The 22,796-nt window shown below is 40.9% G+C and overlaps 1 protein-coding gene across 1 annotated transcript in view; it reads right to left on the bottom strand.

Annotated features, from left to right (window-relative positions):
• plch2a (phospholipase C, eta 2a) overlaps positions 1 to 22,796 on the bottom strand; it is a 62,720-nt gene that overhangs the window by 14,998 nt on the left and 24,926 nt on the right. The window contains exons 5-17 of the mRNA XM_054609532.1: positions 21,303 to 21,473; positions 17,900 to 17,993; positions 17,028 to 17,231; positions 15,392 to 15,512; positions 11,433 to 11,604; positions 8,257 to 8,364; positions 4,537 to 4,692; positions 2,937 to 3,035; positions 2,676 to 2,776; positions 2,287 to 2,375; positions 1,431 to 1,613; positions 548 to 655; positions 89 to 213 (exon numbers count right to left, since the gene is read on the bottom strand). Of these exons, the coding sequence (XP_054465507.1) occupies positions 89 to 213; positions 548 to 655; positions 1,431 to 1,613; positions 2,287 to 2,375; positions 2,676 to 2,776; positions 2,937 to 3,035; positions 4,537 to 4,692; positions 8,257 to 8,364; positions 11,433 to 11,604; positions 15,392 to 15,512; positions 17,028 to 17,231; positions 17,900 to 17,993; positions 21,303 to 21,473 (1,731 nt within the window). The remainder of the gene's footprint in view (positions 1 to 88; positions 214 to 547; positions 656 to 1,430; positions 1,614 to 2,286; positions 2,376 to 2,675; positions 2,777 to 2,936; positions 3,036 to 4,536; positions 4,693 to 8,256; positions 8,365 to 11,432; positions 11,605 to 15,391; positions 15,513 to 17,027; positions 17,232 to 17,899; positions 17,994 to 21,302; positions 21,474 to 22,796) is intronic.

Raw genomic sequence — 22,796 nt, 5'->3', positions numbered from 1 at the left:
GTTCACTATACACAAGAAACAACAACATAAAAAGCAGAAGCAGTAAAACATAGACAAGGTCATATTGTAGATTTAAACAGTGTCCTACCTCTCCTCTGTCTCCTAGCATAGAGTCTTTGGGTTTTGGCAGCTGCTGTCCGCTGATGATCTTCAGCACCAGCTGCTTCTTCATCTGACCCGGCAGAGGGTCCTCCAGGCTGGGGTTAAAGGCACCTGCAGCGGGACGAAAGGAAACACACGGTTTATTTGTGATCATTTAATTGCAAAAGTAAATTACCAAAATAACCAATTAAATTGGAACTATTAACACTGCCACTATATTGATATTGACTGTACTGTGTGCACTTTCTCCGTTAAATAGACAGCGTGACATTGATCCCACGATAACAAGCCACGGATCGTTACTGTACAGACGGCTCCTGCACATTTACACCAGTCCTCTGGGAGCAAATCAATTCAGAAATATACAGATCAAAGGCTCTAAGAGCCACTACAATTTGATTTCTGCCTGAAATGATGTGAATGAATCGGTATTTCATATGCTGACCTTCACACATGCATGCCGGCTTGAGGATGTAGCCGCAGTTGCCATTGCTGTAGAATTTGGCTCTGTTGAGCTGGAGGACCCGGCCCTCTGACTGGTAGTTGAGTGCGACTGAAATCAAAGAAGTTTACCTCATTATTGTCAGCACCTGTCAGATACATTAAAGCTACAGTTGGTCACTTTCATAAAAACAACTCTTTGTTATATTTGCTATATCCTGACAGCAGTACAATAGACAGATAATCTGTGAAAAATCTGGTTCATCTGCCTCCTTTTATTGCTCCTAATGGCATCTGGAAGATTGCTGCGCCCGAAGAAAACGACCAATCAGGGTCGAGGAGACGAAGCTGTCAATCACTGCTGGTGAAGCTTGTGAGCTCCGCCTTAAATGTTTTCAGAAACATATTGCAGTGACTGTTTAGTTTTAAAATGAGAAAGTATTTGACCCAGCCACCATGTTAGCATCAGTCGAACCAAAACCAAACCAAACCAAACTAAAATATGTGACTGAAAACATTTGATGGGAGAAAAAGGGACAATGCTGTAACAAAATGTTGTTTTATATTTATTTTCAGCTCTGCCTTGTTTGACAGTTTCATCAGAGTTGACGAGCAGAGATACAGCTGGGTCTCCTCGGCTCTGATTGGTTGTTTTTCTTCAAGTGCAGTGGAATCTTTTAAATGTCATTAGGATAACCAAAATGAGGTATAAGAACCAGCTTTTTTCACAGATTATCTGCCTCATGTACTACTGTCAGGAAATAGTGACGTTTGAGCAAATATGATAAAAAAGCATTTCTAAAAGCAGTAGCAGCAGCACGGATCACGTCTGACCACTTTGCATTTGGATTAACATGGAGCAAGCGGTGGGTCGGCTGAGCTCGTACCAAGCTGGCAGCCGGCGCTCCAGAAGGGCTGGGGGTTGAAGTTGGAGGAGTCCACGCGGTAGGAGGACGGGTAGATGCGGGAGAGCTGCTGCTGGTTGAAGTGGATGAAGGACGCGGCTTTCTGCTGCATCACCTGGTGGGCTTTGGTCTCGCTGAGCGACGACACCTGCCAGCTGCAGCTGGCTGGAGGGGGGGCAACAAAAACACAGGCTCATACACTGCTCTGCAGCTCAAATGGGGGGGGAATTCAAAACCTCTGGAGGTCTTCCCACCCCCAAAAAAGTCAAACACTTAATTTCCTGCATTCTTATGATTTTTTCCTAAATCAACCTCTCAAGTAAATGCTTTGATGAGCATGAGGCACCTGGTCAACTCAATGATAAATTGTTTTTATTTGAACTTGATTTACAAACCTGGTGATTCAAATAGCTTGTATGTTTATTGTTCAAGAACTCTCTGCACGTTAGAAACTTGTCCCACATGTCCGTGATCTCGGAGATTTTGAGGACAAAGTCAAACTTTAAAGACTTGAAAAGCGGAATATTTAAGCGGTGTACAGTTACAAGAGTAATTTAAAGCACAAACAGAGCTTTTATAGAGCACGTGCTATTAGCAACTTTGGTTAGGGAGGCGGGACTTGTAGTAGACAACGAGACCAGTTAACAGTTTGTTTTCCAAATACATTGAATAGACAATGATGGACAGCAGTGGTTATATTTTCATTTCAATCAAAATGATTGGCTAACTGGACATTAGTAAGGACATGTCCCTACCAAATCCTACGCCCTCCCCAGCAAACACACATACTGCACTGTCCCTGTTATTCAGTCAGCATCAGGTTAGCAGAACTGCTCACCTTGTGCCTCGATGTCATAGAGACCCACAGAGCATGTGTATTTGACCAGATCAGACAGAGCTCTGGATAACTTCATGGTCTTCTTCTTTCTGTTGGGTCAACAAAGGTCAAAAGGTTACAGGAGTAAACACATCCATGGCCGATAACATCAGTTACAGATTTAAAGTAATGTCATTTATTATTGTTGCATTTTAATCCTGAAATCTTCAGTGGGGTATCATAAACCGTCCATCATATTCATATGAGTTATAATTTAAGTCTGTTGAATTTGAGTACAGTATGGCATACTGCGCTGGAATGGTGTGTGTGTGTGTGTGTGTGTGTGTGTGTGTGTGTGTGTGTGTGTGTGTGTGTGTGTGTGTGTGTGTGTGTGTGTGTGTGCTGCATACTTGCTGTGGTGCAATGGGGCACGGGAGGCACTACTTGTACTCTCTTGGTCCGTGTCTGTGTCTTCAAAGCTCAACGTCTTCTTCAGCTTGGTTGTCTTTTTCTGCAGAGCACAGAGTTATTAACAAGTGTGATTAACGCTGCTCTGGTCAAACCAAAGAAAGGAGAAACACCTTGTCATTTCAGGATTGAAGATCGGCTAGATGTACGGACTTTGAGAGACTAAGAGCAGAGCAAAGAGAGGAGAAATAAAGAAGGGGTACCTTGCGTTTGGAGAAGCTCCCCATGAAGGAGCGCCCTGTACGCTTGTTGCTGCTGGGATTGGCCTCGTCCGCTGTGTCCGTCCCATCCTCGCTTTTACCCTGCCGGCAGAGGAGACACTCGTTTTTGTTGGGAAACATTTTAGATTTTGTAACTGAAAAACAGCACTAGTTCTTCCTCTGTCGATCACCCTGACGTCGTATGTTCGCGCAGCATTTCTAATCATGTAGACTTATATATTTTAAGAATTTGTTTAGGGTGATTTACATTTTTTAATTCAAACTGGTTGCACTTAGAATAAATAACTTCACTGTGACTACTTTCTACGGAAGCCCTGAGAGGATAGTGAGACAAAACAAATCTGGTGATCCACTTTCTAAGTCTGAACAAATTTTTTTTCTCTTTTTCTGTTTTTATGACTCAAGAATAAGGTGGGAATAATCTTTTCAAGTTCCTATATTTTTATTCATCTGTAAGATATGGTGGAAAAGAAAAGTATTACCAGGATGATTATGATTATTAAGTCTTTGTTGTTATAATACTACTTTCGGCTGACGTTCACCACTAACACAATATTTCATGTTTTCCTCTCTGTGACTTTTAATTTCTCCATAAACTCTAAATAGAAGGTTCGTAGATTGTGTGTTTGCAAGTTCTGTACATTAAAACTCATCTTGAAGGAAGCATGAATGCTTTTAGTGGGCTAGTGGTGCACTTCAGCCTCTTTTTGCCAAAATGAGTATTACAGCAACAAATACTATATATATATATATACTACCCATATAATTGACATCACCTGCAAAAAAAACTGTTTTCACAGACTGAAAATAAAGTAATTTTAGAAAATTGAACCCCGCATAAAACACAAGACAAGAAAACAGTTTTGTTCAGACTTAGAAAGTTGATCACTAGATTAGTTTTCCTCACTTTGCCTCTCAGGGCTTCTATAGCAGAGCTCTTCAAGCACTGGACCCAGTGAGGCTCTTCATCTGTAGGGGAGTTCTGGGATATGTCTTTTTCCCCCCAACAACCTTTGTCTATGTGAAGGTCTCTATTAAAGTATTCCCTTACCACATTGAAATCATGTGTACAGTTAGACATTGAACTGTCACAAAATAAAAAGTCTGTAGAATCATCTTCACTCACTGCAGAAGGAGGTCGTCATTTTAGATCTATGCATCACTCTCTGAATAGCTTTCCTCACTTTCCTCTCAGTGCTTTCGGAATTTCCTTTGATCTACACTTACATTCAAATAAATGAGGAACACCGCCTTTGTTTCATCACTCAACTTGTAAAAAAAAAAAACCAAGACAATTGAAAAGAATCATCAAAAACGTGACATCAACAAAACAATTACAAATAGACACTGAAAAATTTGTTCAGAAACATTTCATTAGGTACATTTATTGGGGAAAGTCCCACACTCTTTACCTGCAGTGCTCCGCCCATTGCAGTCAGCTTCTCGGCTCGTATGTATATTTATATTGAAGCAAAAGTTTGGATGTTGGCTGCATTTGTTCAGAGTGCGACCTGTTTAATCCAAATCATTTATTCATATTCAGCTAGCTCAGGGATAAGAAGGAGTCCCGGTCCGTGCTCACCTTAGAGCCGGTTTTGTCCGTGGGCTTCCCAGCAGGAGGGAGGCCTGCGATGGTGAAGCTGTCCGGGTCCTCTCGGTCCCGGATCTTGGACTCCTTCATCAGGTTGTCCAGCTTTTTCTTGGCCATGTTCTCCACCTGCTTCCTGTTGGCTGACGTCTGGAGGAGGACGGAACGGTTACACAGAGAATTATGATATTGATATATGATCATGCATGACACATGGAGATTCCTGTCTGCTGGGAGTGATGGCACATATTTACATTTTACAGGTTGGAAATGTGACAGACTGATTTTAATATTTGTTTCTTCAGTGTTCATGACTTAGTAACAGGTGAAAAAAAAATTTTTGCCAAGATAACAAAAAAATTAAACAGGTGGAGGGGAAACTTTTGGCGGTTGTTTATTGTTGTATAACTTATTTTGGCCACAAGAGACTGAAGTGAAACACTACATCATGCTATAAATAGGACTATAGCTATTCATGTTTTCTACACGTGAGTTTATTATGTTTCCATCTGCTCTTAACACAAGCTACATATATTGTATACATATATATATCTTTTTGCACAAAATGTACCTTAATCTGTGTTAATCTGCCATTAGGTGATTTTTGCGCTCCTCCACTGAAGACGTTTTCTTTTATTTTTATATATATATATATATATATATATATATATATTATTAGTATGTAACTGCATTTTATGGAAGTGTTTTATAATGCTAACATAAAGTTATAGACTTGGGCAAATCGAAATCATTCATGCGGAACATTATGCAAGCAAAGACTACGGAGGATCTTCAACTTCTATCTTCTTCTTTCTGGTCTTTTATTATTTTTACTGCACGTTATGTACTTGACACAACTATTTTATAATCTATTAATTATTTCTATCTATAAATAAATCCAAACATTTTCTCAAATTTGCTACTTTTTTCTGTTTTGGACTGCCGTTTGATCAAAACAAAAATAAAAGATTTTAGGAAGTCTTTACAGTCTTTTGGAGATTGTGATGGACATGTTTTACTATTAACAGTTGTAATAATTAACTGGAAACTTTTATTTAATTATGAAAAGGTAAATTGATTACAAAACAAATGATCAAACCTGGACAGAATATTTCAGTGTTTTTACAGTGAAGAATACGGCAGATGTGCAAAACTCTCAGTCACACGGGAAAATAATGGATTTCAAAAGCTGGACAAATAAAACCAGAACTACTTGCATTGTTCACATCATCAAAGGTTGAGAAGAAAATATGTGTTTGTATAATCTAGATGAACCTATGGCTTTATCTGAGGTACTATACTGTAGATGATTAGCTTGGATGATGACCTCTCACTCTGGTCAGACCAGAAGAAGAAGAAAAAAACTAATCATGCAGGATCCAACCAGAACTCACATTTCACAAGGAGGCAAAGATGCAGCAATGCATTATGTGACATAATGTGGAACCTCCCCAAATGGTTGATGAATGGACCTTTTAGTACTGTAAGACTTTCCACGTGTGAGGGCATAACAGAGAATGATGAAGGTGGGACAGACACGTCATAAACATGAAGTATGTGCTTATTTAGAGATCTGACAATAATATGCACATGCTGGGTTCAGCCACATGGTGGCAGAGTGTCTCCATAAACCACGTCAGTCAGGGATCAGACCACAGGCAACATGCTCCATGAAGACTTTTATCTTAAGTACTCGGTGCAGATGTTTCAAATCGGAACAATAGTGAGCTTCTCCTAATAGAGAACAGGGTCCAGTTGTTGCTGTCCGTCTGCTAAGATGGACATGATGCAGAGGGATGGATATTTCTTATAGAACTGATAAATATAACAATAAATCTGAGCAGGGTGCTTTGTTCCGATCAGATTCCACACAGCATACTGTGCATTACAGTTCTTACTTTGAACTTTCAGATAAGAAATCTGGTTGTTTTAGATATTTTTCCATCCAGACAGAAATACATTTTGGGAAGACATTGAATATTTTAAGATATTTCTGTCATTGGTTTTGAAAACAATCTGGACGACACCTGAAGCCTAAGTACTTAAAGATGAGTTTGTTAGTGCAGCTGTTCTGTAAAGTGGAGAAAAAGCCCACACATGCTGTTGTGCAGATGTCTCTTCAATACATCATGAGATGCATTGGGTAATAAAACAAACATTGATATACAACATTAATGTGCAAACCACCGACCACATTGGTCCATGTAAAAATGTTCTCTCCCATAATCAGCACCGATAACTCGAAACCAAACTGAAAGGGTTAGTTGTGATGTTCTGAAGTGTGATTGTATGAGGTTCTTCTCCATAGTCAGTGTATTACCACAGTAGATTTGGAAAAACAGACAGGAGAACCAGCACCAGAGCAAAGCAATGTACTGCTGTGGACGTATTCTAGACACCTAAAAGGTGTATAGTAGTTAAAGTGAACGCTATATTTAGAATATGTTCTCCTCGTTACCTTAGTGTCAAACTGTTTTTCATGATGGGGAACTGAAGATGATATCTTTGCTTCTTTAGAGGTCAAGACTCCTTTGACAAAAACAGTAATTTGAACTCTCAGGACACAGGAGTTGCTAGCCTAATGTTGCATCTATCAGTTAGTTAGTTTGTGGTGTTATTGTGTGACTTTGGTGTGTAAAGCGTTAGTTCAGATTCAACAAACTCACACAAACAAACAAACTAACTGATAGAGGCAGCAGTAGAGCAACAACTCCCACGTTCTGCAAGGTAAAATGATAACATTTTGTCAAAGGGGTCTCGTGGCTTAGAAGAGAGTAAAGATAACAGCTTCAGTTCCCCATCATAAAGGGCTGTCTGATGGCAAGATAAAGATGTGAGAATATTCTAAATACAGCCTTTACTTTGACTGATATTGATTCTTTTAGGTGTCTTAAATACATCACAGCAGTACATTGCTTTGCTCCTGTGCTGGTTCTCCTGCCTGTTTCTTTAACTGACTATGGAGAAGTACATCATACAACCACACTTTAAAACATGCAAACTATCCCTTCAAACTGAAACATATCCCAGCTGCTCACCTTCCACGGTTGTTCATTGTCTATCATGTAGCGGCCTAATAAGATTTCAAAGCCCTATGGCGGCTTCTGGGACCACCAGCGCTGCAATATTGTTATTTTACTGCTCATGACTGATCTACAAGACACCTTAGGATGTGCATGTTTGGTTCCAGATAAAGAGTCTTTAGTCACCAAACATTACGGAGCAGCTTAAAGATGCAATATTGCAAGGTGTCTTTGGACCTGCAGTACCACTTTAAACATTCGCACAGAGGCTTGGAGTGAAGGGCAGATGACTGGGTGAGGTTTCTGAGTTGAGGGAGGATGAGCTTTGTATACAGTACCTTCCACTTTGACAGAAGCGAGCAACAGTTGAAGAGAAGAAGGAGAAGAAGAATAAGAAGAAGGGACACACAGAAGAGAGAAGAGCAGGAAATGAGAACAAATAGCCACACAGAAAGAAGGAGACCGAAGCGATCAGCAGGTATAGCAATATAGTAGATACAGTAAAAGACAGTAGAGGAAGAACACTCATCACCAAAGCTCGGTTTAAACATGAAACCATCAAGAACAGGAAAAACACGCAAAATGCACATTTCATCAGCTGCACGATAGCACAAAGGGTGTCTGTAACACTCTGGTAGATAGGAGACATACATGTGACGAAGTAGAGGAGCAGACCAAACAAGGTACATACATCTCCGTTCATCAGCTTGCAGTCGTCCTCCATCTCATCAGCGCTGTCCTCGTCTGAAACGTCTCCCTCCTCCGCGTTCTCATCGATGTTGGGAGGAAGTTTCTTCCCCTGGAGGAGAAAAGAACGAGTCAGCGGAAAAATGAAGTGTGTCTAAGAAGGAGTAATTACTGTTAACGGACAGCAACAAGTCTGAAAAAGGGAGACAATTGGAACTTCTTAGTGTACTGCATAGTGAACTGTTTAGGGTAGTCTACGTCGAGGTCTACGTCGTAGTCTATGTCGTAGTCTACGTCGAAGTCTACGTCGAAGTCTACGTCGAAATGTACGTCGAAGTGTACGTCGTATTCTCTACGTCGTAGTCTACGTCGAAGTGTACGTCGTATTCTACGTCGAAGTCTACGTCGTAGTCTACGGCGAAGTCTACGTCGTAGTCTACGTCGAAGTGTACGTCGTATTCTACGGCGAAGTCTACGTCGTAGTGTACTTCGTATTCTACGGCGAAGTCTACGTCGTAGTCTACGTCGAAGTGTACGTCGTATTCTACGGCGAAGTCTACGTCAAAATGTACATCAAAATGTACATCAAAATGTACATCAAATTGTACGTCGTAGTGTATGTTGTAGTCTACGTTAAAGTGTACCTCAAAGTGTACTTAGAAGTGTACGTCCAAGTCTATACAGTAGTGTACGGAGTAGGGTGCGGCGTAGAATACTGGATAGTGTACGGCGTAGTGTACAGAGTAGTGTACAGAGTTGTGTACGAAGTAGTGTACCTCGTAATGTATGGCTTAGTGTACCCGCTTGTGTATGCGTAGTCTACTGCATTGTGTACGGAACAGTGTACTGTGTAGTGTACTGTGTAGTGTACGAAGTAGTGTACCTCGTTATGTACGGAATATTGGACGAAGTTATGCAAGCTACCATTTTTTTTAAATCTGGGTGGATCAAAAAATAAAGAAATTGTGGTCAGTATTGACCGCAATTTCCCGTGAAGATTCTCTCTGAACAACCTGTGGTCTGCAGTTAAATTGGTTTAATTCCACCTTCTAGTATAAGCTCAGCTCGCTTGGAACCTTGACCAAGGTGACCCAAAAACAGTACCAAGTACTATCCACATATTTGACTAATGGAAAACCCCCCAAAAGAGAATGTTTCCTAGCAGGTTGAGGCGAGTCGAGCCGTACCACGCCGTGGAAATGTGGCATTAGTTTGTTCCATCTGTTTTACAGTGAAATTCATGGTGAGACTGCGAAACTTTTAAAAGAAGCTGAAACACATTTTCCTCTCAAAGTTGACTTAGCAATAAAACACTCTGCTAAATTCAATAACCTGAAGAGGTATTGCTGCTACAGTTACTTGGTCTGGTTGGACCAGTAGCTCTTAGTGGCTAATGTCAGCTACCTATAGTAAACATAAGCTATATATTTCTGTGTAACCAGTATCACTGAGTCAGTGTGCAGACGTGATGACTCTTCTCTAACTGTACCACATTTGAACATTTACCGTCATCCTGCAAGACTGTTGAGCGGCTGTTTTCATCAATCTGACTGTGGATACTGCTGTGTGTTTTCAAAGATATGCTGTGTGATTGGTTAGACATTCCTTTGTTTCTGCAATGTGACTGGCTGTTAGTTGACTGCAAAGCAGGGCATCTTGCTGACAGTTTATCAAAGCTTCTCATTCATCTATCAAGTAAATCTTCTTAACCCGATCGGTGTCAAGATTCCTAGAAGCCTGTAATCCCCTGCTTTTTTATGGTTGGCTTGGCGTTATCTATTCCTCCTGACGACCAGAGTGGCAAAGCCTCGGAGAGGATTTAGTGGCCGATAATGTCTGACCCTGGTACCCACAGTGCTGCAGGGCGATGGGGGAAAGCTGAATGTCAGTGCTCCTAACAGTGCGTCCACATTGGTGCCACCGCTAACACTCTGCTGAGCGTGCACTCGGGTAGTAGCGTGTAACAGCTGGCAGAGCTGTCCGTACCGTGCGAGGTACTGGCGAGGTGCATCCTCTTTAGCGAAGGCATCTGCCATCAATAAAGCCTCATTAACCTCGATACTGTTCCCTCACCTGCTAACAGAGGGCTAATGCCGCCGCTCATCCACATGCCTCTGTTGGTTAACCCCTGTGTGAAACCAACTTCGCTTTAATGGTTTGCAGTGGGCTTTCTGCCTCTTCCTGCACTGTAATATTATTTATCTATGTTATGTTTTTATTCAATTGTGCAAATAAACTAAACTAAACTACTAAACTAAGTGGGGGTTCTTCTATATATAACTATAAAAAGCTTTGAAGGAGCAGTGTGCAGGATTTAGTGGCATTTAGTGGTGAGGTCACAGAATGCCAGAGCGTGAAGAAGAAGCTACGGTGGCCCTGAGGTGCGTTCAAGCCACCAAATTAAAGCTGCCACTTCAATGTTAAAAAAAAACACTCAGGGGCCTCTCTAAAACAGTGTTCGGTCTACCCGTTCTGGTCCTCTATAGAAACATGGCAGTGCAACACGGCGGACTCACAGATGTTTAAATTTAGGCGGAGTGTGTTCAACAACTTTTAGGACCTAATGATTTAAAAGAAATGTTATTCATGTGTTCGTACTGGGAAGTTGGGAAGTTGAAGCCAAACTTTGGGGGTTATCATTAAAATAAATAAGATTAAAGACAAATTAAGAATCCAAAGCATCCTGGTGCCCAAGGTCTGTTCCGGTCGGGGAGCTTTATTAATTGGCGTAGCACTCTCTGTGCCTGACCCAGAGCAACCTGCATCATTTGAAGGAGAAATAAATGAGCGTAGCAGCATTTTTATCAACTGAAGCCGACTGAGCAGCCGTCAGCAGTATCTGTGGTCAGCTGGACTCAGGGGGTTGGTTTTGTGATAACACAGAGCAGCAGGACCAGATTTATTCGAGCCAGTCTGTAGTATCTAAACACTTTTTATTCCGTCCAACGCTCTACGCTTTGTTTTTCATTCTCTTCTCCCAAACATCATCTACACTTTTCTAAACACATTGCTTCAGTCAGCCCACTATCTCCAGTCTTTGAAGTCTGCTCTGTGAGGTTCAAATTCTAGATGATAAAAAGATGAGCTGAAATATTCACCAGAGGACAGACTCCTGAGAGTAAGTCACTTTCCAAACATCCAAATTGTGCTTCGGAGGCTCCAGCCGCGCTCTGACTTTACCTTGACGAGGATCTTGCCCTTGAGTGCTGCCGGCGACGGCAGCCGTCCGGACTCCTCTGCTTTGATGTTGGACAGGTCCAGTTTATCCCCCAGGAGCTCGGTCAGGTACTGGGCCATCTTCTTTTGCTGGGGAACACTGCAGTGGTTCTCGATGGAGAGGATGACCGGGTAGCTGAGAGATAAATCACAGCAGGTTGGCGTTAAAGGACCGAAAGATCAGGAAGGACAAGAGGACAATTTCTCTGGGAATCTGCAGTAGAGTTGAGAATGTGTCAAAGTCACCATTAAAGACTGAGACTTTTGTGGACTCAACCTTGAGTACAGACAACTTACACTGTGCAGTACAATAACAACATGACAATTCCACTGAGCTGAACACTAATGTTAGCATGTTAGCATGTTAGCCTCAGAGAGCCGTTGGTGTGGCTGTAAACTAGTCTTGTTAGTCTTGTTAGTAGTTACTCTAACTCCTTTAGGAGCTCCTTTTAGCCTTCTGTATCACCATTGACATGTAAAATCTTTCAATATGGACCAGAGCCATTTCAGTCACTAGAAAACATGTCACCAGAAAAAAACATTGTTTTCCTATGACACGGTGCTCCTGGTGTGCACTCCTCTTTTGTGTGGAGTTTCTTTAAACGCCCATAAAAGCCACTCGTCAATGTCACACATGGCCCAATCAAATCAAGCAAGAAACAGGCTTTACAACGTCCTCGTTTTCAGTGTGTTTCCAACCCCAAACCTCTGCTTTTTATGGGCTTTTTCCCCCCGTCTCTACCAGATCTACAGATAACCATTGATTACAATTATACAGTAAAGACAAAAAGTATATAATTGTAATAAATGGGGGCAGCTTATGTTTCATTTAGATGTTAATTTTAAGAGGAATGTATTTTACTAGCACTGACACTAAACACCTTAAACGTCCCCTAACTTCTCTGCAAGAGAACACGTCAGTGCTGGTATCACTTGAAAAAATGACAAATGCGCTTTTATCTGTAGATGAAAATATAATATAGAGTCACAGTGACCTTTGAACACCAAATTCTAAATCAGTTCATCCTTGATTCAAAGTGGACCTATGTACAAAATTCCCTCCAGGCGATGAGGCATGAGATAGATCGGAGAGGAAACGGACCGGATGGACGGACAGACGACCCGTCAACATAAAGCCCCTGGCTGCTGCTGCCACAGACTCCTCATTCACGACATATTACATGCGACCATTGCCAGTCTCAGTCAGACGGAAGCTTCTTGTCCCAGTTTTGTCCCCGTCAGCCTTTCCGCGGAGCCCGCTTTCATTCGGCGCCCCGGAAAATCTGATCGCTTTTTTCATGTTCAATGCAGCCTTTCAACCCGTTTCCTTTTAGCCAATTATCTGTGGAATATAGTGTCCACAAGTGTGTTTTCAAAAAATAGACAAGGAGGATGAACAGGCACTAGAAAGCGAGCATTGCTCCTTCATTTTACTTGAGGAGACAGAATCTAAAAATAGAGATTTTCTCTGCATCCTCCAGACTCTGCATGTCGATGAGATTATCACCTTCTGATGCAGATACTGTGGTGAGGAGGAGGAGGAGGAGGAGGAGGAGGAGGAGGGTGGTGTGTTTGTGTGTGCGCGCTTTCACTTCTCACAGGTGTGAGTAGGATTTCATGCCGGCTTACAGGGATATATTTTTGTCTGTAGATACAGATGGGTGACATGTTAAAAGAAAAACATGAATAAATGGGTTAGGAACCATTAGTGGTTAGCTCACTGAGTGGTTTGATCAGGAGGACCGTGATGTGTCACATATAATATGGACTTCACACCAGACCTCAACCCAGTTTGTCACCTATGAGACATTTTGGATAGACATGTTATGAACCGTCGGCGCATACAGGCTCGAAAATGTGTTGCCGCCCGCTGAGAAACAGCTCAACTCTACTCAATATCTTCTGACGCGATGCCAGGGACAACGGGGCGAGAGACAATCAGAAGCACAGAGTTGTTTACTGTCAGGGCCGTCTCTTCCAGCTCAGATGTAGGACCGCAATGGCGAGCAGTCACGCCAGATCGGGCGTCTTTGCTACTGTTTCAACAACGTGTATAAAAGATGGCTGCAAACAAAGCTGTAAATTATGTTTTCATTGAAAAATACCCACAAAGCTGCAATAGATGATCGACGTGTCTCTGAACTAGGGATTCAAGATAATAGGAAAATATGGAATATTATGTCACGTTAACTATATTACTTGCGATGAAAAAGCAGATATTGAAGTGTGCTCAGTGAGACCTTTCAGCTGCTTTCACTATACTGCTGCTGCAAAAAAAAGAAATGGCTGTGGAGTTTAAATAAATATATATTTCCAACATTCTTTTATTGAACAAAATCAAACTGAACCCAAAGGGCCCCAATAATAATAATAATAATAATAATAAAAAAAAAAAGGTTAACATTGTGTTTATCATGCAAATTGACATCACAGTGACATGAATGTTGTGAATGCATTCATCCCACAAATGTCTGCGAGTAACAATTCATGAGTTCTTAGAGGGGGCGGGGTTTAAGTATGGGAGCCTATTAAAATAGACCATGAAGTGGAGTATGCTTTTGGGCGGGGCTACTGCAAGCCAAGTCTCCAAATGGGGGAAGAGAAAGACGGAGCTATGCAGCTGCAGGGAACCGTTCACCTCCACCCACACCTCCCTTACCTGCATTGTAACACCAGGAGGAGGAGGAGGAGGAGGAGGAGGAGGATAATGGTTACATGGACTATAATCTTTGTTCTCCGCTCCTGCCTCCTACTATGACAATGCTCCTCTAGGTCCTTAGATCTTGAAGAAATAAGTTTTAGACCTCTCAGAACAAACTAATGAGGCTGAATCTTCTCCCTGCTCATTTTATCAAGTGGCTCAGAGTGGAGGAGATGGTGTTGTGCAATAAAATGTGCACTGCTCAAATTTTTATGTAATTATTTTTCTCGGGGTAGTGATGTCCACAGTAGTCAGATTCAAAAACTTTATGTGAAAGGACGTGTTTTTCTATCCAGCAGTTATGTGGAATAGGTCCCCTTGCAAGCTTTCAGTCCTCCCTAAAGAGCTGGCCAAGTAGCAGCTTGTTCCAAATATAGCTATTGAGTCGCTTGAGTTGCAGTAGAGCCTAAGTACCCATCTTGTTTGTTTTAGCTGTTCATACATCGCTGGGGAAACTGTGTCTGGGTTAGGAGAACACGTGGTTTTTAAAGGCCATCGTTTTTGACTAATTTAGGTTTAAGTTGAGCTGTACATTATAAATATATATATATATAAATATAATATATATAAATATAAATATATATATATATATAAATATATATATATATATATATATATATAAAATATATATAATATATATATAAATATATATTTTATACATGACTGCACACCAGAGACAACAAATCTACTAAATAACATGAGCAAATTATATGACAGATCAAGCATCTATAGCTCTCACTGTGTAACACCGACCTGTCTTGGAAAGCCTTTAAAACCAGACTACTATGTTTCAGAAGTAAAGAAGCTTTGAGACCTATTACACCCATCCGGCCCTGCAATTCTATTCCAAGCCTCATTTCCCCCATTTTTCTCCCTGCTTTTACAATCCGACAGCCTGTGTGATGCACACACTGCCATGTGTACTGCTGGGGTTATTTCCCACATGCTTCTTAAAGCCATTCACACACACACACACACACACACACACACACACACACACACACACACACACACACACACACACACACACACACACACACACACACACACACACACACACACACACACACACACACACTGAATCTGTGAATATGTTAGTTAATAAAAATAAATAAATGGAAGCGTGAGGAAATGTTAACAGTGAGAATGTGTGTGTGTGTGTGTGTGTGTGTGTGTGTGTGTGTGTGTGTGTGTGTGTGTGTGTGTGTGTGTGTAAACCTACTCGTTCTTGATGAAGGCATACTTGTTGATGGTGTCGATGACGTCTTTGAAGAGTATCTTGGAGGTGAGGGTGTAGCCGTGGTGGACGATGGGCTCACCGTCCTGACCGTCCCAACAGTCCACTGTGGACGGACAAGGAAGAGACAGTCGTTAGGAAGCGTACTAACGAGAACAGTGTGTGTATCATAAAAACAGCATAGGAGTAGATCAGACATTCCTATTCAAAACAACGCGGCTGGTTTTATTAGAGCGGCGGCCATTTTTTTGTGTACCGCTGCCATTGCAACAGCTTTGGAGGGATAACTTTTGTTGAAACTAAACAGACTTTTATGCAAGTCACAGACTCACTGAGATGAATCTGAGTACATTTAAAAAAAAAAAAAAAAATGTAACTACTACCCACACACTTTTGTTACTTTTGAGTTACAACTTCGTTCGGCTCATTTTCTGAAACGGCTAGCTTGCTAGCAAACAGCTGGCTAGTGAGCTATCTAGGTTGCTAATTCCTCCATGCATTACTGCTAGGCTGGTGGGCTGGTGGCCTGCAGTGCTTGGTGTCATGGTCCCCTGCTAGCTAACTAGCCAGCTGTCCCTCTGCAGAGCTGCGTCCGCTCTCTTCCTGGCAAGCTGCAACAACACTTTACAGCCCCACTGACGCATGCTGTCACCATTACAACTCTCAGTTTTCACCATTAGTCATCATCAATGACAAAAAAACTGTTCAATGTCCATTCTACTCCCATTTTTTTTTTTTTTTTTTTTTTTTACTCCTGTTCTATTTCTATGGTGAGTATCAAAGCCTGATATATCTTATTCCTCTGAATAAGATATATCAGCTACATTTAAAAAAAAAAAAAAAAAAAAAAAAAAAAAAGTATTAAAAAATCAAATTGATGAGCCACACGGTTGCATTGTTGGTTTAGGTCATTTGTGAGATTTGTTGACTATAATAAAAATAGGGGACGCCATCCTAATCCTCCAGGGCTAAATAATACCTTCTGTAAAGCCACAAGGTGACAATTTAGCGCATGTGTGCGAACTTCATTGGCTGTTAAATATCACTGTGTGGACGGACCGTGTTTGCCTACAAGCATGCTGACTGTGTGAGGAGGACAGCGTGTCGGAGGGGTGTATAGAGGTTGCTTCACTATTGTTTGGGACGTGAATAGAAACACATCCCACATGCTAACACACATTTAACTGCATGACACAGATGTACAGATTAAGGGGACAATAAATATTTTGGGCTTTGGTTGTTTAAATACATCCAAGGTGGAACTAACTGAAGCACTATTTTGAAACACTATACATTTTGTATTATTCTATGTACTTTGTATTTATAGTTTAATTACATGATAGATGCTTTTCAGTTTTATAGCCGACTGTCTTCCTTTGGCTAGAGGTAGTACTGAGTGAAATAGAAACAGTAGGTTCTTTTTCTATGGCAAAAACAATGGATTAGGGGTCTGAAAGAATAACAACAAGAGGATTTAGAACTGAATTCAAAATCAATAAAATGCTCCTGAACCCCATCCCTAATGCAGAAAACGCAGAAAATAACACTTTTGATCCAAAAGCGTCCTCCCTGTTTAGTGCTTGTATACTATAACGTGTATGTTTCACATGTCCATGCTGACCTTCTACACAGCGACAGCCGGCCTGCAGCACCCAGGCGTACATGTCCACCCTGGACTGGGACATCAGCTGGTCCCCCATCAGGTAGGTGTTGTGTGAGGAGGCGATGAAGTAGTTGCACAGCGGCTGGGTCATTTCCTGGTTCACGTTGTAGTGTTCCGGGTTGAAGATGTCCCCCGCAGGGCTGCGCATGTAATTCGTGATACCTGAAAGAAAGTTTGACAGAGAACATTTTTGTCTGACAAGTGATCAACTGTGTGTCTGGGTGAATTTTAGAAAAGTAGGAATACAACGATTTATACATTGATTTGATTTTCACTATTTTATCACCCACATTTATACATTTTTTTGAGATGTAAACTGTAAAGTAAATTAATTCATAGCTTAACCTTTATGCATCACTAGAGACATTTTTGGCTTTTTTCAAAACAATTGATTAATATTTGGTAGTTACGATAAGGACTGATGTTGGTTAAATAACTTACTCAGTCAAAGTGAAAAATTATATTTATATAAAGTCATTTCTAGCAGTTTTAGGATGGGGACCTTTTTGTCCTCTAAGGTAACAAGTGGGAGTTTGTTCTTTTTTTTTTTTTCTTATCCCACACTGCACACTAAAGTATAAAATAAAAAATGCATCAATTGCTAATCTTTGTTGGTCCCAGGCTGAAAAAAGCATTTAGTATGCAGAGACAAAAGGACTGAAGTTGGTTAAACATTTAACATTTTCGTCCTCTAAGGAAATTAGAGCATCTTTTTTAAGGGGATGCACATGCCTTATAGGTTGACAACACAAATGGAAAACTGCCATTTACATACACTACAAGATGAAATCAGTGTTGATGGTAAAGAATTGACATTAAAGCGGACTTACCATCAATTCCCAGAACTCCCTCCTTCTGGTTCTCAGAGCACGGCTCAAACTTGTTGATAATCTCCAGGCAGTGGTCCTTGTTCACCTTGGTCATCTACGAATTACAGAAACGCATGTCAAACAACATGAATACTTATGTGCTGAACACAGAATAATAAACACATGTACTCCTCAGGAAGAATCTATGAGGATAATTCAGTCATGGGAGCTGCCTACATGTCATCCTCCTGTTCATCACGGCAGCAGCATCCAACTTTTTTTCTGGTTGCCGCTCTTTAAAGCCGCCCGATTGATCAATCAGAACCCATCTCTGTTAATCATTTAAAGGGGCGGAGCAGTACCAGGTCTCTCACAGTGTGTCAGTGGGTTTGTGCCTGTTTAAACAATGTGAGAGCACCAGGCTTTAGCTCGCAGGGTTTTATCCTTTCTACAAAGCCTTTTTACCATCCCTCTCCTAAAACACTAAGCACTACCCCTCTCATCATAATCTGGATGAGAGAGAACCGTGTGGTGGGAATATCCAGACACTCAGCAGATGTAAGCCCAAATCCATAGTTACTGTGGAATGGCACCAAAAAGCTTGGTGAGCAGCAGAGAGCCCTAAGGCACACTAGCACACACAAACTCATTGGGCATTAGTCGAGTTAATCTTAATTCTGTTATGCTGTTCATTCTGTACACATGACATCTATTGCATTCTGTCCATCCTGGGAGAAGGATCCCTCCTCTGTCGTTCTCCCAGAGGTTTCTTCCTTTTTTCTCCCTGTTAAAGGGGTTTTTTAGGGGAGTTTTTCCTGTGCCGATGTGAGGGAAGGACAGAGGATGTCGCATGTGCACAGATTGTAAAGCCCTCTGAGGCAAATATGTAATTTGTGATTCTGGGCTATACAAAATAAACTGAATTGAAAATTGAATTAATCGACAACCAAACCCAGACCGCAAAGCACCAGCTGTATGCATTACAGCAGCGCGATTGTCCTGGTCTCAAACCTCAGTCCTCACAGAGACCTCGGAGCTCGTCCTGCATGGTAAATGGACCTGTATTTGTACAGCTCCTTTCTACCTCTCATACACTGATGGCACACCGGGAGCAATTTTGGCCGAAGGACACTTCCGCACGTGGTTGAGGACCGGGGGGAGCAAGCCGATCTTTTGATTTGAAGACCCCCTCCCTCCGCTCCACCTATGAGCGCCTGCTGCATGCTGGGAGCAGCTGCAGCTGTACACTGCGCTCTTTGTAATGGAAATATCCAAACAAAAATAAGAATTTAGGAAGCTCTTTTCTTCCTATGAAAGAAACACCAGCCATTGTCTGACCTATAAGAATGCGGTCGGACAAGAACATATCAACAAATCCATCAAATGAACAGGAGATTTCAGCCCTAACAAGCATCATATTACTTTACTTTTTAAAAACGTTTTTGTGTTAACTTTGGAGAATTATGTAACCATATATGTAAACATAAAGATAAGTCCTATTTTTTAAGGGTATCGTTGGTTGTAGATAAGATAATATAACCCTAGTCTTCTCCTGAAAATGCTAAAATTGAACAACATGGCTGTTGCCACAAGTCAGTGCTGTTGATGATGAAATGACTGTACTTGAACTGATGGAATTCGTGCTCTACCACATTCTACCCTTAAGCCTTTGAGCATGTGTTTCACCTCCACCACCAGTGTTTTTTCATATTTCTTTAATAGGCTTCTCTGCCAAATATCTATTTATTTATATACAAGCTATATTTCAGAATATAGGTATTCATCTGTATGTCTACGCATGTCTAAAGTAGGTCTGAAATGAAATGACATTTTCTGTGTGGTTTCTTTATTAATAAAACATTAACAGGATTTCTCGTTCATTCTCGTAAATTTTCTCTAGTATGTTAAGATGCTAAAGTACGATGACTAATCTAATGATGTGTTAGTTACAAAGGTTGTTCCAACTAACCTCAATGTGTTCTCGTCACTTCTGAAACCAAACGTTCAGCCTTGGGAACAGTGTTTAGTTTGGACTGTGTGGGAGCAGATACTGTCTATTGTTCTCCAATAACACATATCAGTGTGTTATCAGTTCCGGAGAAATACAGCAACACTCTAATGGACACTTGAACACACAACTTGGAGTGTCTTATTTCTTATTGGAAGAACAAAGAGACAGATAGCAACACGGTCTGTAGTTAATTATACCATCGCGGCATCATTTCCAACTAAAGTGCTTCGACTGCTCTCCAATAACAGAAAGAGAGCCATCTCATTCACGGTGCCAGAACTAAACGCAGAGTATAATTGGAGAAAAACACAGCCCACCTGAGCGGAGCCGACGGCGTCTGGCTATCCAAACGGAGCCTTCTGCTTCCAAAGTGACTGCTTCTACACATTAAAACCGCCTGCCAGAATGCAAATTAGCTGAAGGAGCACACACGCGGGGTGTTTCAAGAAAAAACAAGCTGTTACGCTCATTTGCTTGTCTTTCTTTTTCTGGTGATGGTATCATTAGTGATGAGATGTACTTCATCCAAAATCCTTTAACAGCTGAATTTCAAGTGCAGTGATGCTACAGTACTATTGCTGAAATCCCTGTAGGGCCCTCACTGACTACGCTTTCTGACAATAAGCTCCACTTCCGGGGCCAAGTAAACACTGTTTTGACCTCTAGCTAGAGACACGCGTAAAAAAAGTTTAAATTTCCTAGACTTTCAGCACAAGGTGCCCCGCTCAACAATGTCACACGTGGCCCAGGCAGCCAATCAAATAAAAGGCAAGAGGCGGGCTTTACTACTCCCAACGCGCTCTGCCAAGGCTGACTATGAAGCGGCCGTGTCTGTAGCTACTCGTTTGGGTGTGATCATGGCCTAAGATTCTGAAGCAGCCGAAGAGGGGCTGTTGAATTTGAGTGGTTCAGTATTCAGAAACACCTTGAGCCCCAGTTGGCCACCGATTGTGTACTACTGCATTAATAAATTGGGATGATAGTAACAGAAGTATCCATGCTTAAAGTGATAGCTTAGATTGAAATTACAGTAGGAATTCATAAAAAAAATTCCAATCCAAATTTCCAATCACACTCGTTTAAAAATTCAGAAAAGGAAAAAATAAACATTGATATCATAGTAATGTTGAAGTTTCTCTTAAAGAACAGCGGGAGTCTGGACGTGGTTAGCCTAGCTTAGCATTAAATCTTGAAGCAAGTGGAAACAGCTAGCCTGGCTTGTGTGTGGAGTTAAACACGTGAGCTTACCAGAACGTTGCATTGTGCTCAAGTTTTTGACAAAAGAATAAAACATATTCAGTCCATCCTGAGTCCAACAATGTTGTAGGAGCGCAACAAATAAAGCAGTGGGGCAACTTTTCAATGTCAACCTCAGCAGAAACTGAGATGCTAACATGCAGACCCGGCGTTTACCTTTTGCTCAGTCTCCAGGAAGCGGGCCAGGTCATCCGTATCCAGGTGGTCTTTGTGGTTGCTGTAGGTGAGCATGAGGAGGTACAGATCCCTGCGGGTCGACATCATCTTGTAGAAGGAGCAGAACTCCTCGAAGCCCAACGCCCCCTGGTTATCATCCGTGTCTGCCTCCTACACACCAGGTACAAGAAACTATTTTAGTTTCATGGTTGACCGAAAATTCACAGATATCACAGACGGCACACTTTCAACAACTACAACTGACATGGATACTTGCAATTCAGTCTTTCATAGGGGAACCACTGTCTGTTTTGACTTCTACTGGCCCTTAGACCTCTACCATTGAACGTCAGGGTTAGGCTTGAAACGACTGTATATCATTTATAATGAGCCTTTTGTAAAATGTCATTACTTTCCAGTAAATCATCAAATTCCCGACATAAAAAGTATGTGAATAATTTAAAATGTTCTGTTCTAATGTATGTATGTCTGTGATGTTTATTGAGAATGTATTATTGGATTTTGTTTGATGTATTGTTCATTTTGTCAGCAATTTTGATTCCATAAGTTTCAGTCATAGTCAACCTTTTTATTTATTATATTTTAGGGGGACTAAAACTCTGGATATTTTTGCCCCGTCCTTGTCTTGTCCCCATCAAAGAAGAGAAATGTTCACAAACTGAACCTTTCCTAACCAGTTGTCAATTATTTGTCTTTCCTTGTTGGATGGTGTTAAATTCAACTTTTATTTCAATGTAATTAAAACAGTTTATTCCTTCAACAGACTCCATTCTACAAAATGACTGCTACTAGAAAACAGTGTTAACACATTTTTAACATTTAACGATCCTGATTATGATGATTCTGTAATGAGCAAGAGTAAGACCCGTTGCATTGTTTTTTCTATTGCCCCTTTATGTATCAAGTATGTGGACCAATATCCTTAATTTTCAATTTACATCTTTAAACATTATATTGGGGGAAATCGTCACGAGATAATAAATACAATGCATATGTTAGGTACTATACTTGTGTTAAAAAGTTGAAAGCCATTTTCTATTGGAAAAATGAATTGCTGCTTTTAATGTACAACATAACACGAAATTGAAAAAAAACAAACTACAACCTTATTATTTGAATTACTGAAGGCATCATATTGAGAATGTTTGTTATTGCCACATTGGTTTTCTTTCCTGCATTTTTGTGAGGTTATATTGGCATGTCATCATATTAACGTGTTTGCTGTGGTCATTATTTTGCATTGTATTAAACGTATAAAAAAAACAAAAATGTAATCACAGTTTTTGTTTCAAACAGTCTGCTCCATCTCGCCCTTTCCATTAAAAGTGAAGGTTGTTCTAATAGTATTGGTCAAATTTGTCATTATTTAACATAACACTAGTTTGATTACATTTCAACTCATAATCTTTGTGTAATACTTTCCCAACTGTTTTCAGCTCATTTCACAATGCTAGATTTGGATTTCTAGTTGTA

This window comes from Anoplopoma fimbria, chromosome 12 (assembly GCF_027596085.1).
Source record: "Anoplopoma fimbria isolate UVic2021 breed Golden Eagle Sablefish chromosome 12, Afim_UVic_2022, whole genome shotgun sequence".
In the NCBI taxonomy this organism is placed as follows: domain Eukaryota; kingdom Metazoa; phylum Chordata; class Actinopteri; order Perciformes; family Anoplopomatidae; genus Anoplopoma; species Anoplopoma fimbria.
The sequence above is the reverse complement of the archived record's forward strand: the minus strand, read 5'-3'. Positions and strand labels throughout refer to the sequence as shown.